Source organism: Canis lupus, chromosome 4 (assembly GCF_048164855.1).
Source record: "Canis lupus baileyi chromosome 4, mCanLup2.hap1, whole genome shotgun sequence".
In the NCBI taxonomy this organism is placed as follows: Eukaryota; Metazoa; Chordata; class Mammalia; order Carnivora; family Canidae; genus Canis; species Canis lupus.
Window position 1 is genome coordinate 60,385,029 of NC_132841.1, and position 12,884 is coordinate 60,397,912.

General features: G+C 42.3%; 1 protein-coding gene across 1 annotated transcript; it reads right to left on the reverse strand.

Moving 5' to 3' along the window:
- Positions 1–1,421: 1,421 nt before the first annotated feature.
- On the reverse strand, positions 1,422–12,537 carry GRPEL2 (GrpE like 2, mitochondrial). The gene is made up of 4 exons (XM_072824582.1): positions 12,381–12,537; positions 9,970–10,123; positions 8,858–8,939; positions 1,422–4,640 (listed from the first exon to the last, which is right to left on the reverse strand). Exons 1-4 carry the CDS (start codon positions 12,455–12,457, stop codon positions 4,276–4,278), a joined length of 678 nt encoding a protein of 225 aa, XP_072680683.1. The 5' UTR covers positions 12,458–12,537; the 3' UTR covers positions 1,422–4,275.
- Positions 12,538–12,884: the final 347 nt, after the last annotated feature.

A 12,884-nucleotide genomic window follows, 5' to 3' on the forward strand; every position in this document is an offset into this window, starting at 1 on the left:
GAGAGAGGCAGAGACACAGGCAGAGGGAGAAGCAGGCCCCATGCAGGGAGCCCGATGTGGGACTCGATTCCAGGACTCGATCCCGGGACTCCAGGATCCCACCCTTGGCTGAAGGCGGCGCTAAACCACTGAGCCACCCAGGCTGCCCTCTCTTAAACTTTTTGTTAAACAAGCATTCATCACTTTGTGCCAAGTTCTCTTATGCACTGGTTTAAACCGATTCTTGTAGTGTTTTGTTAGGGTAAATTTAAAAAACTTTAAAATTCAGCTCGCCCCCCTCCAAACAAAAGGTCTTACATACTTGTTACTGAACCAACCTACTGGTATAGAAGCATAGGAACAGAGAAAAATCACTTTCCCAATAAAACATGGCAATTGTTAGGTAGTACTGGTTTACACTAGGAGACCAGGAGTGAAGCTGGGTGACTCTATCACTCTATTGCTGCATAACAAACTGCCCCAAAACTTAGTGGCTACATGTAACAATCATTTATTTTGCCCATAAATCTGTGCTTTGGGCAAGGCTTGGCAAGATCCGCTCATCTGTTCCATGAGGTGTCAGATGGGGCTGTTCCAGTAGGGGCTGGAGGAGCCTGACAAGATGGTGTTGGCTATCAGCTGAACTCTCAGCTAGGGCTCAGTTCCACTCCACAAGCTGCTTTCAGTTTACTTTTAATTTGAAGACTGAGTTCTAAGGGTGAGTATCCAGATAGGATGGTTTGGGTGCAGAAACCAGCAGTCACTTCTCCTACATTCTATTGGTCAACCACAAAGTCCAGATTCAAGATTTGGAGCCATGTTTTAAAACCTCCACCGTGAACATGACCGAATGGACAGTCTGAGCAGATAGAAGAGTACACTAACACTGGGAATATGGGAAACAATGGATTAGGGAGCCAGGGTATACAGATAAGATTGGAAGAGTAATGAAATCGAAGACCAAACTGCTGGAAAGGCTGGTTCCAAAGGCCACTCAGCTAAGATGTTGGGTATGTGGATACCAGAAGCAGATATATAGACAAAGCCACGCAAAGCTTGGCAAGGACTGGTGGGAGCTGAAGATCTGAGTAAGGGCACGTGTCAGTAATCTGGTTTAGAGGATCAGAAATCCAGCAGTTCAAGTGAAGTTGTTGAAGCAGGTAAGGCAATTAGAACCAAGAAGCAAGTATAAGGAAAATAAGGCAATGCCAGAGAGGAAGGCAAAAACAAAAGCCCAGATCTAAGAAATAATATGAAACAGAACGAATCAAGGCCAAGGAGGTGGGAAAGCAGACAAAACTTCAACACCAAGCATCGAGTAGGTGCACTCGGCTTGGATGCTGTGGGATCTCAAGGTGCCTCTGCTGAGTGTCGACAAGGTGAGTCAGCAATGAAGTGACCATGTCAATATAAAGGCAGACGAAGACACTAAACACATGAACTGCAGTTATGTCAATTCAGGTTTTATTGAAGTTGCTTCTGAATATTCTATTTCATTCTTAGTTTTCCCCCATTTGATTTGCTTTAGTGTACAAGAACCTTTTTCACTTATTAGATCCTTTTGACATGAAAGAGCACCAATTAACTTATCAGTACACTGATCCCCTTATGGCAGTGAAGAAAATCTGTAAAAGGTTTATAGAATCCATGTACTGAAACACCACGATCCCCTCTTCAAGTGAGCCAAAACTTCCTTACATATCCTAAGATGTCTTTTCACTTTACCGTCAAGATAAAAATAATGAAGAGCATGGACACAATTTTCTTGTTCCTCCAGAAAGTGTGGGTTTCTTGCGTTATGGTTAAAAAAACACAGAAAAACCAGAAGCTTGAAGGAAAACAAGTCACTGTGATTGCTTAAATTACAATTTTTATAGAGAAGCAGCACTTAACCAGTCTTCTTCGTCTTTCCCTAGACCTTAGGCAGCTATAAAAAAAAATAGGCAAAACAACACGTGTAAGAAAAAGTAATAAAAATAAATATTTGAGGGCCTATTGTAGTAGACAATTTACACATTTCATTTATCCTCACAATACCGTGAGGGAAGTATAATCATTGTACAAACAAGGAAGCAGGCTCAGAAGGGTGAAATGACTGGAGCCCATTGTCACACAGTGACAGGGCTGGGATTTATGTTCAAGTCTATACCTCCAGAGCCTATGCTCTATTATGCTGCTCTGGCTCCCAAGAGCCTAAGTTTTTGAGATTCTTACCATTATAGCTCCATCTTCTAAATTTTACACTTTTAAGTCTGTGTAACTACTGAATAATAAAAGAACCTAAAATTATTCTCAATCTACTTGCTAAACAGAAGGCTGTAAGGAATATTAGAAAACTCTTCAAGTACTCAGAACATTCCATACCTAAAATTATGGTTGTTCAAACTCACTGATAATGACAGCTAGTAATTCAAGAACACATAGGTAATTGTAATTGGCTCCTTTTCTTGTCACCTCTGTCAATCTCAAAGGAATGAAGGCAAAAAAAAAAAAAAGACAAATTCTTATTGCGAAATCTGACTGCTCATTAAATTTACAGTACACACTTAGTGGAAAGCCCAAAGAGGTTCTGGTTTTCAAATCTTCCCACCAGTCTTTTGTTTGCTTCTTAAAAGCACATATTTGTTTTTTAAGTGTCAAATTCTGGTGGAGATGGCAGGGCCCATTGGGGGATGGCTTTATTGATACATATGTGGAGTGTGCTAGAACTATGATGTCTAAGAGGGTAACTTTACCACTCCATGGAATGGGGTCATAAAGTTCTAGTAGAAATGGATTTACTTCATGGATAAGTAACTTAAAAACCTAAACCTCTGCAATCTGGACATCTAACAATATTTGTCCACTGGGGACATATTTGCATGTTCATTACAGAACTGCTGGATCTTAAAAAAAAAAAAAACGAACTGTTGGATCTTAAATGATTAAAGTTAAAATCTAGTTGTTCTTATTCAAGTTCTCACTGAAATTTAGTTTACTAGTTTTAGACATTTTTTGAGTCCAGTCGTAAAAAGATGTTTTCATGCTTAAGAAGCTGAAAGAGATGAGATCATCACTAAGGCCTCTTCTAACATTAAAATCTCCATAACTGACCTCTTTTATAAAGTCTGATTGGTAGGTCATTCACTTGCCCATTTTGTTAGGCAAATCTTTTAAAGAACACCAGCTAAGTAAGAACTGAAAAAAAAAAATAAACACACAGGCTCATTAATTCTAGGTCAATACATAAAAGACAACTAGATGTTAATATGTGTGACATAAGACAGATACAAAAACTAGAAAATAAAGCATATCAGTATGAGAGGTAGTGATTTGTGAGTACAAATAAAAAAAAATTCGGCATAACTAAATGAAATGAAAAATTGTAAGAACCTAACATTTTTGTCCTGACCATCTCCCTGCATCATCTAATAAAGGATGATGAGGCAAATCTGACAAAGTGGAAGATTTAAGGGAAGTGGAGAGAAAAGTTGTAGGTAAATTATCTACATAAACTGATTTGGGTCATTAGCTATCAGTGCTGCCTTGGTTTCCCTGAAATGATTAGGGAGGCTGAAAATAATTGGAAGGTAACTTAGCAAAGAAAGCACAAGGTTTCTAGATCATATTTGCTTGAAAGGGACCTGGTATCTTGAATTTGTTGATACTCTCCGCCTTTCAAGTCTTGCCTGGGCCCTAATTAGCCCTTGTAAATGGGAATTGGAAAGGGACAATGAGTGTGAATATGGCCTACCTGGAGATGATGATACGGACAAAAGGTGGCTAAAAGGAAAACAAAAAGGGGAAGTCTTAAAAATTTATGTGTATAAAAATCAACCCAAATGATCTAACTTCATTTAACTCTAAAGCTTTATCATCTAAGTACCCGGATGTTGAACCAATCCCCATCATCTCCTTTTCCCAAGAAATACAAGATCCTATTAATTCCTGTTACAGGGACCATTAGAAAGAAACATTGAGTTGAAAATACACAAACATCTATTCATTTCCACCTTTTAAAAAGATTTTCAATGGACAGTCATCAGAGTACCAATTTTAAAATAATTTTCTTAAACATATCTGGACAAAGGCCATAGGATCACTTGTCACATTGTTCAAATGCCCAAATGGCAAGACTTCTGATGAGACCAAACAGGTCACATTAAATCAGTAGAGTATCTTAGAAATAAAGCCAATATGACTAAATCCAAAACAGATCACATGAAGTACCTCATGTACAATACAAACCTAATTTAATAAATAAAGGAAACACAGGTGACTATACTCTGGGAGAATATGCAGTTCCTTGTGGGCCATTCACAGTCTTCTCTGAGACTCCACTGCCACTTCCACCCGAGCAAGTCTAATGGTGCGGCCATGAAGCTTGTAGCCATCTTGCCTTACTAATGCCACAGTGCCAGGCTGTACCCCGACACCAGCTGGCACGTGACAGATGAGTTCATGCTCATGAGGGTCATATTTGTCACCAATGGGTGTCATCTTCTCCAGGCCATGTTTGGCAAACACACTTTTCAGCTTTGCTTCTAAAAGTGATAACCCTCGGAAGATCTTCTCCAGAGTGAGCTTCTGGTCCCCGGGCTCTGTTTCTTCAGAAATGTACTCTGTAGTCTTCTCCAAAATGTCTGCCACCTCTACCAAGTCCTTACAGAAACTCTGAATTCCTAGAGAAACCAGACGCTTTTATTGTTTGTGAGGAAATCATTTTGCTCTTGGGGTGGAGTATGGGGAAGGCCCAGATAAGTGGCTAGATCCTGAGTACCCCAGGAGGTGGGAAGACTGCCACAAAGAACTCAGGAATTGTCATCAACAATTATCACCTTAATTAAACTCACAAACCAGTGTTTCTCTTGGAAGGCAAATGACTGGGAAGCCTACTAGGAAAAGGGGAAGATGGTTAGAACCTAAGATTGCATGCAGGAGACTCAGAAACCCAACCTTTGAAAACTGGATCATTGTTTCTTGTATTCTTATTGCTATTCACCTTTAGTACTGAGTTACATACATTTTGGAAATTCTTGTATGTCTTAATTTTGCTAAGACGTGTTCTCAACAGATACTGACAGGATACTGGCATTTCGTGGGGCAGGAGGCAATAATACAAAAATTAGTTGACAAGACTGTGCTAAGGGGGATTCAAGAATGGTTTATTCTTGAGGATCAGCTGAAGAGGGACGGGAAAGCAAGACACTCCACATATGAAATCTCCAAACTGGCTGCTCTGAAGTTATATATACTTGCTGGAGACAGGCCACAAAACTTTTAGAATCTTTTTAGTTGTGAACTGTTCTAAAAGTAAACTCAGTTGTTGAGAAATCTCATTACTCCCAATTGCAGCATCTTGATTTTTCTTACAGAAATGTTGAGGAATGTCATCATTACAGATACCTATGGTAACAGCAAAGCCCTGGTGGGAGCTAGTGAAGGGTGAAGGACTTGGTTCATTTGGTTTTAATCCAGGGACAGGTTTTTGTTTTTAAAGATTTTATTTATTCATTTGAGAGAGAGAGAGAGAGAGAGAGAGAGAGAGAGAGTGAGAGAATGCACTCATGAGTGGCACAAAGGGGAGAGGGAGCAAACTCCTTGCTGAGCAGGGAGCCCAATGTGGGGCTGGTTCCCAAGATTCTGAGATCTGACCTGAGCCGAAGTCAGTCGCTTAACTGACTGAGCCACCCAGGCATCCCGATCCAGGGACAGTTTTAAGGACATATATCAAAACAGGCAGCCACCTTAACTGTGTTCAGAGGTAAAAAGGAAGATCATCTATAGGGAAGTAATAGATGACAGAGAAGAGATTTCCTAGACTTGCTGCCTAGATTCTGGAAGGAACAACTGACAGAGGCAGGAATTCTATCTTTAACTTCTGGATCACAGATATCCATTATAGCATCTTGAGCAAAACAAGTGTAATAGGGTTTAAATTAGTCTAATAATAACATACATAATGGATTTGGGATACTGGGGGCATGACAGATAGGAAGGAAGAGAAAATATCAGAAGAAACAGGAGAGCCAAGTGAAGGAATGCTGTTGTGACCTGGTCTGGTGTAGGAGAGGAGGTGAAGAAGAGGAAAGAGTAAAACTAGCAGGCATTTCCAGGGAACAAGACTTGGTGTGATTAAAATTCCACAAGATACTTCCCCTACCTCCATTAGGGATGGCAGCCATAAATATTAATGGCTATTAATGAAATAAGCTGATAAGGTAAAAGGGATTCATTCTCCAAAGGCTTGAAAAGTATGCTGATTAGATCAAAACTCTTGTACCCAAGAGAAAAGAATGTCTCATAAAGAACAACTAGGTCTCTTGGCTATTAAAAGATTACATATACTCTACTAGAATTTTTAAAAAATATTTTATTTACTTATTTATTCATGAGAGAGAGAGGCAGGGACACAGGCAGAGGGAGAAGCAGGCTCCATGCAGGGAGCCTGATGTGGGACTCGATCCCGGGACCGCAGGATCACGCCTTGGGCTGAAGGCAGGTGTTAAACCGCTGAGCCACCTAGGGATCCCCTAGAATTTTGAGAGCGGTAAGCTTCTGGGCTAACTTGTACACTGCCATGGTATAAAGAACCCTGGCTTCTCTTCAGTCAAGTTGTATAAATTTGGGTAAATAGAAGCCCAGGTTCTTTGGACAGTCTCTGATTCTATTCTAATTACTGTTACTTCAACAGGAAGTTGGTGTCTGCACCATTTCTTGGGAGTGGGGGGGGGGGGGAGGTCAGAATCTTTATGACCTGTTTAAGAGAAGATGAGTTACTGAGATAAAACTATTTCTGGAAGGAGAGTGATCATGTTATATTACATATTAATTAAATAACAAATAAAAGCTATTTTTTCTATGTCCATGCTCCCCAAGCAATCTTCATTTTTTCTAAATATTCCTGGCCACTAGAAGGAAATGACCCAAGCAAATGACTTTGGTGGTGCATTGTTAGACACATTTTGCCCTATAAATTGATAAATTAGATTACCAAATTGAGTTTAGCTAATATTTGTTTGTTCCTGGGCACCTTATCAATTCTTGAGGAAATGGATACAAGACCGTTCCTAACTCATCAAAGCTTGACTTCTGGTAAGCCAACTCACCCTGCTCCCTTCGAGCAGGCAAGAAGTCTTTCCCAGGTACCACAGTTCGTTTATTTGCTACAGAAATTCCTTGTAGCTCAAAGGTCAGCAAACTTTTCCTATTAAGGGCCATATAGTAAGTACTTCAGGTTTTGTGGGACAAAGCGCAAAAATCCAGGATCTTACGTAGGTGATTATTTAATAAAAGAAAATGTCTACAAACTTTTAATAATGAAATTCAGGACTGTAATTTATGAACTAACACACAGGCTGTAGTTTGCTAAGTCCTGTCTTGGTTGTTGGAAATAAGACCTAAAACTTGGATGAAACATTGGTAATACAATTTGAGGGCCAATATTTGGCTGATACTCATAGCCATGAAACATGATGTCCCTAGCACTGAATGAAAAGCAGAAGGCTATGCCACAGCACTGGGGTTAGACAGGACAGGACAGGACTGAAGTGAATCCCATGCACAAACAGCAGATAAAATCCTAGAACAGGAACTAGTGTGATACAGAGAAAGTAATAATAGACTGGGGGTCAGAAGACAATGGATTCGGTTTCTGTCACCAATTAACTTTTTTCAGCTCACTTGTAAAAGGGGATTGGACTAGGTACAATCCAAGGGCCCCTGAAGCACCTTCATTCTATGTGCAAAGTATAATACTCTGTATGAAACTGTGAGCAAGGGGAGTATCACAGATTTGCCCTCTACCCTTCAATCCCTGTTACTAACACTTTCACGAACACATTTGGAATAAGATGTTGTGTAGTCAAAGAAAAATTTCTGAAAGACTTTTACTTTTTTTTTTTTTAATGTGCAGCCTTCAAATGAATACACATGTATTTGAAATTTTTGGTTTTAAACAACTCTACACCCAATGTGGGGCTCAAATGCACAACCCAGAGATCAAGAGTTGTATGTTCCACTGACTGAGCCAGGAGGTGCCCCTCAAAGGCTTCAAATTGGACTAGACGTGATCTAGTACAATTTCTAGAGTTATCTGCTTCCATACGGGCTGAGCCTTTGTCTTTGAGTTATAAATCAGTAAGTTATAAATACCAATGGGAATGCAAATGATTTTTCTCCATAGTAGTGAAAATTATCTGCTGGAGATAGAGTTGATTACTGCACTACGGATATAGACCAGTTTTGCTTCTATGAGGCAAATTTTAGTGTTCCTGATTGGCCATGCATCTTGTTTTTTGGATTCTCCTCTGAATGTCTTAATGATTCACTTGTTCATTAATGAGTTAAACAGAATTGATTGCATAAACACTAGAACATTAAATGTACATGCTTGAAAAATCAACAAAGATTTTGGTCAAAATGAAGGCAAGCATTATTTTAGCAAATGGTTCACCTGGCAACATTCCCAATAAAGAGCTCAGAAAGCATATGGCAAGAGTGGATGGAAGGGCAGGGTAGGACTGGTTTAGGACCTAGATGTGTTCTTTTACTATGTGCAGTTTGCAAAACTACTAGTAAATATCCTTACACTAAAAGCTTTTTTTTTTTTTTTTGAGAGAGAGAATGAGAGAATGAGAGAGAGAGAGAGAGAGAGAGAGAGAGAATGTACAGCTGCACACAAGGGGGGGGTGGTGGTGGTGGTGGCAAAGGCAGAGTGAATCCTAAGCAGGCTTCATGCCCAGAGCAGAGCTCAGCACAGAGCCCAATGTGGGGCTTGATCTCATGATCCAGATCATGATATGAGCCAAAATAAAGAGTTGGACACTTCAAAAACTGAGCCACCCGGGCACCCCAAACTGAAAGGTATTTTAATTTTTATAACAAATAAACATCTCACCAAATATCTTGGCATCCTCTACACATCTCTGGGTTCGGCGCCTTATGTTTTCACCATCAGCTACAGCTCTCTGGTATCTCATCTAAACAAAAGCAGAGTCAAAATGATCAGAAAACACATGCTTGCTGGTGGGAAAAAATGTTTTTTGCTTACTTTATAAACTTCACCCTTTTGATAGGTTTTTATAAAAAAAAAAAAAAGGAGCTGTAGGAATCTTAAATCAGCTACTACAAATCCCAAGTCAAAGGAGGAACCTACTCTTTACAGCAGCCCTGATAGGTTGTCATTCAGCCTCCTACTCTGAACATTTAACAGTTTTCAAGCTCATTCTCTTCAGAGAATGCTTCCTTTTTCACATGCAGCCAATACTGCCACCCTCTTTCTTTCATTGAACTGAACTCTAGGACAACCAATAGTAGGTTTTAAAAACGTGTTATCTATTTGAAGGCACTTAGTTTAGCTCCTTTAATCTTTTCATTCTTATAATCCTTGATCTCTTCAATTGCTCTCATAAGACATGCTTTCCTACCTCCTTACCATTCTGGGTGGTCTTACTTTGAAACTTCTCTAATTATCGCCCTCAAAGCGTGTCTGTCAACCCAGTAAGGCAGAGTATGCCAGATGTAGTCTGACTGGCAGAGTACAATGATAAATGACACACTCATTCAACAAGTATCTACAGAGTTTTTACTACACGCCACATACTGAATCTTCTCTGAAGCTACCGTCACATCAGGTATCTAAGTACTGTGACATAACATGTTTTAACTACTGTAGACTACTTTGCCTAATATACTAAGCAAGAGTAGAAATGAGATAAGAGGTAAAGAGCCAATTAGAGGAAATTTAACTAATTATTTATTTATTCATTTATTCATGAGAGACACACAGAGAGAGGCAGAGCCACAGGCAGAGGGAAAAGCAGGCTCCGTGCAGGGAGCCTGATGTGGGACTCCGATCCTGGAGCCACTCAACCACTGAGGCAGACACTCAACCGCTTGAGCCACCCAAGCGTTCCAGAAATTTAATCTAAAAAAAAAAAAAACAGACACAAAAACTGTACATGGGTATTTCAACCAGAGAGGGGATGTGAACAGACAAAATCTACTCACTGTTAAGTCTTGGACTTCCTTCTCCAGTTTCACAGCTTTAAGCTTTAAGGTTCGTTCTGCAAGAGAGGGCCCAAGCTCATCGGGAGGGTCCTCAGAACTGCAGTCCTCACCAGCAGTTCTCTGGGTGGCAGTGCTGAAAGAATGTGGCCATCCCCTAAAGAGGGAGGAAGGTGATACCTGATGAAGGAACGCAATCACACACAGCCAAACTGCTTGCAGTCACAGTAACAACACCGACTTACTAAGTGCCAGACACCACTGTCAGGTTTTACCTAAGTCATCTTTTCATCTCGCGGTGTATGAGAGAAAGTATATTACCATTTCAATTTTGTAAATGAGAAATCTGAGGCTCAGAGAGGCTTCTGACTTGCATAAGATCACAGAGCTAGTAGATTCTGTTGAACCAGGATACTGAACACAAGGCAGCACAAATAGCCAGAAGTGAGGACACAAGAGTCAGCAAGAAAAAACCAAGCTCTAATACCCAGAACCAGCAGGGCAATATCAGAAGTAGGAATGCGAAACACAAATCCTTACATTTCTGATTCAAGCCTTCATTTTACAAATGGGGAAAACTAAGCCCAGTAAAGGGACTGTGTTAGACTGGAGTCAGGCCTAGAATTCTAAAGTTTTCTTGACCACAAGCTCGTAAGTGAGGCTCTTATGAAAGAGAACCTGTGTTAAGAGAAATTCTGAGTTGGGAACTCACTTCTATGTAAAACCAAGTCAATTAAATACATATAAAACACTATACGTTCCAGACTGTGAACTATAAACAGGTGAATAAAATGCGTCTTTGATTTAATCATGTTTGTAATCCAGAATTTCATACAGCTCAAACGTCTGACGTATAGTTGTTTACAAAGGAAGGCATTTAGATCAGGGACTACTTTACACATCTTGGTTTGTAGCAGCTGACTCCTCTTTAAAGGAAGTTTCCATTACGCTTCCTGGATTCTTATAATTTGATTTGAAGTAAAATCAACAAAAATCAATCTGTGAATACAAAAGGTCTTTAAGACAAATAGTTTACTCATAGAAACTGGCGTATTTTGAAAAGCAGTTGTGAGGTGACATCCGTGCAAAGAGTTAAAGGGGGTAAAAGGAGTTGGCTTCAAGAAAGGGAGAGGGAACCCTCAGTACAAAGCTATGGGCAAGAGGACTTTCCAGGCCGGCCCTGCACTCAGTTATTACAACCTGGTGTCAGATTGTATATGGTTTTATATTTTTAGTTCAGAAAACATGGTCACCATAGATAATCTGGGGCGAATCACAAAGGATGAAATATCTCCTTCCTCCTAACAAACTACATTTATCCAATTGAAAGTAGGTCAATGTACTCCCAGGGCCTGTTTAAAGAGAAAATGGCCAAAACCCAAGTCTGAAGAGGAGAGCCGAGGATGACCCCTTCAATTCAGAACTGGAGCGAGGGGAAATTTTATCAGAACGAAACTTTCTTCTCCTGGCCACTTCCCTACAATACAAACTGCCAAAAAGACTTAAAAAAGCCGGAAGCCCTGAATTCAACCTCACACCCAGGTGCCAGGTCAGGTGCCTTAAGATAAAAAAGGTGACACACAATCACGCGAAATTCCGGATTCCCCGCAGCTTAATTTACATTTCAGAAGTTCAACCTTTACTCACCCTACAACTCGTTTTTTTTTTTTTTTATTCTTTCTGAGGAAGGAGCAGTTAAACACGGAGTCGTCCCTGAGAATAATGAACACCGCTCGCTAATTAAAAGCTCCGATTCTAGAGACTGGCTTCCAAGCGGGGTCCCACGATTACCGAGTATTGGGAGTCTGGAAACGTTGCGGAACTTTACTGAACCTCGGTTTTCTGGGTTGAACGAGAGAAAAGAACTAGCCATAGGGTTCTACAGGCGGCAAGATAAGTCATCCCTAAAGGGTGCCGCAGCGCCAGGTGAAGAGCAGGAAATGGAACTCTGTGCACACGCTCCGAGGGCAGGTGGAAGGGCGGACTCCAAAGGGCCTTGCTTTGAGGCCAAGGCAACGACCTTTTACCGACAGGTAAAGTGAAGCCGAGGGAATGCCCGGGGGCCGGCCTAGGGTCCCACAGAGAGTCCGCGGGGAGAACCCCGATTTCACTGCAGACACCCCGGTGGAGGGAAGGGGGCTGGAAGACGTACACCCCCAATTCAACTGATGCTCGAGGCTGAACAGTTCCCGCCTCGGCGGAACGTGACCTCGGCTCTTACCACCTTCCTTGGCCCGGCAAGAAGGCGAAGCTGTATGCCTCAGTTTCCTCCTCTGTAAAATGGGGCCGTAAGCGCCGGATCGCAGCAGCCGAGGCTTGGTGGGTCACCTCGCGCCCCCCAGTCCGCACCCGCCCTTCCAGCTCGCTCGTCTCGCACTATCCTCAATCCCCGACCGGCGGCCTGCCTCGCTCACCTGCCTTCAGACGCTGCCTTCGAGGCCAGGAGGCGCTGCACCAGCCGCCGGACCGCCCATACAGACCGCGCGGCCATATTCCCGATCTCGGCTGACGGAGGCAGCGCATGCGCACTTGCTCCAAATGACGGGCTGAAGCGAGATACCACGCTTCCCGGCAGCCTTCGCGGGCGCTCCCCGCCCAGAGCCCCCCGGAACGGGAACGCCACACTTCCGGTTGTCCTAGCGCGCGCGCGCGGGCGCATGCGCGCGGCGCTCGTGCCTAGCCGGCGTCCCCGACGGAACGCGACACTTCCGGCCCTCTCCGCTTGTTGGGCGCGTCGGGCGGGTTCACGTCGCGGACTCGGGCTGGGTGCTGGTCGGGAAGGCGGCCGCGGACGCTGGCCGGGGTCGCAGCTGTCCCCGCAACGAGCTTACGTGAAATTGTAAACAATACGTCAAAATATGGCGGGCGTAGAAAGGTCGGGGCGGGGGCGCGGGGGGCGCGGTGCCGCCGAAGCCTAG

What these genes read in the sequence shown, in the direction of transcription:
- GRPEL2 (XM_072824582.1), bottom strand. Translation starts at nt 12,457, where the DNA reads ATGGCCGCGCGGTCTGTATGGGCGGTCCGGCGGCTGGTGCAGCGCCTC. An exon ending in AAGGCAGCGTCTGAAGGCAG is followed by an intron (nt 10,124 to 12,380) that starts GTGAGCGAGGCA and finishes CTCCCTCTTTAG; the next exon opens with GGGATGGCCACATTCTTTCA. An exon ending in AGGAAGTCCAAGACTTAACA is followed by an intron (nt 8,940 to 9,969) that starts GTGAGTAGATTT and finishes GCTTTTGTTTAG; the next exon opens with ATGAGATACCAGAGAGCTGT.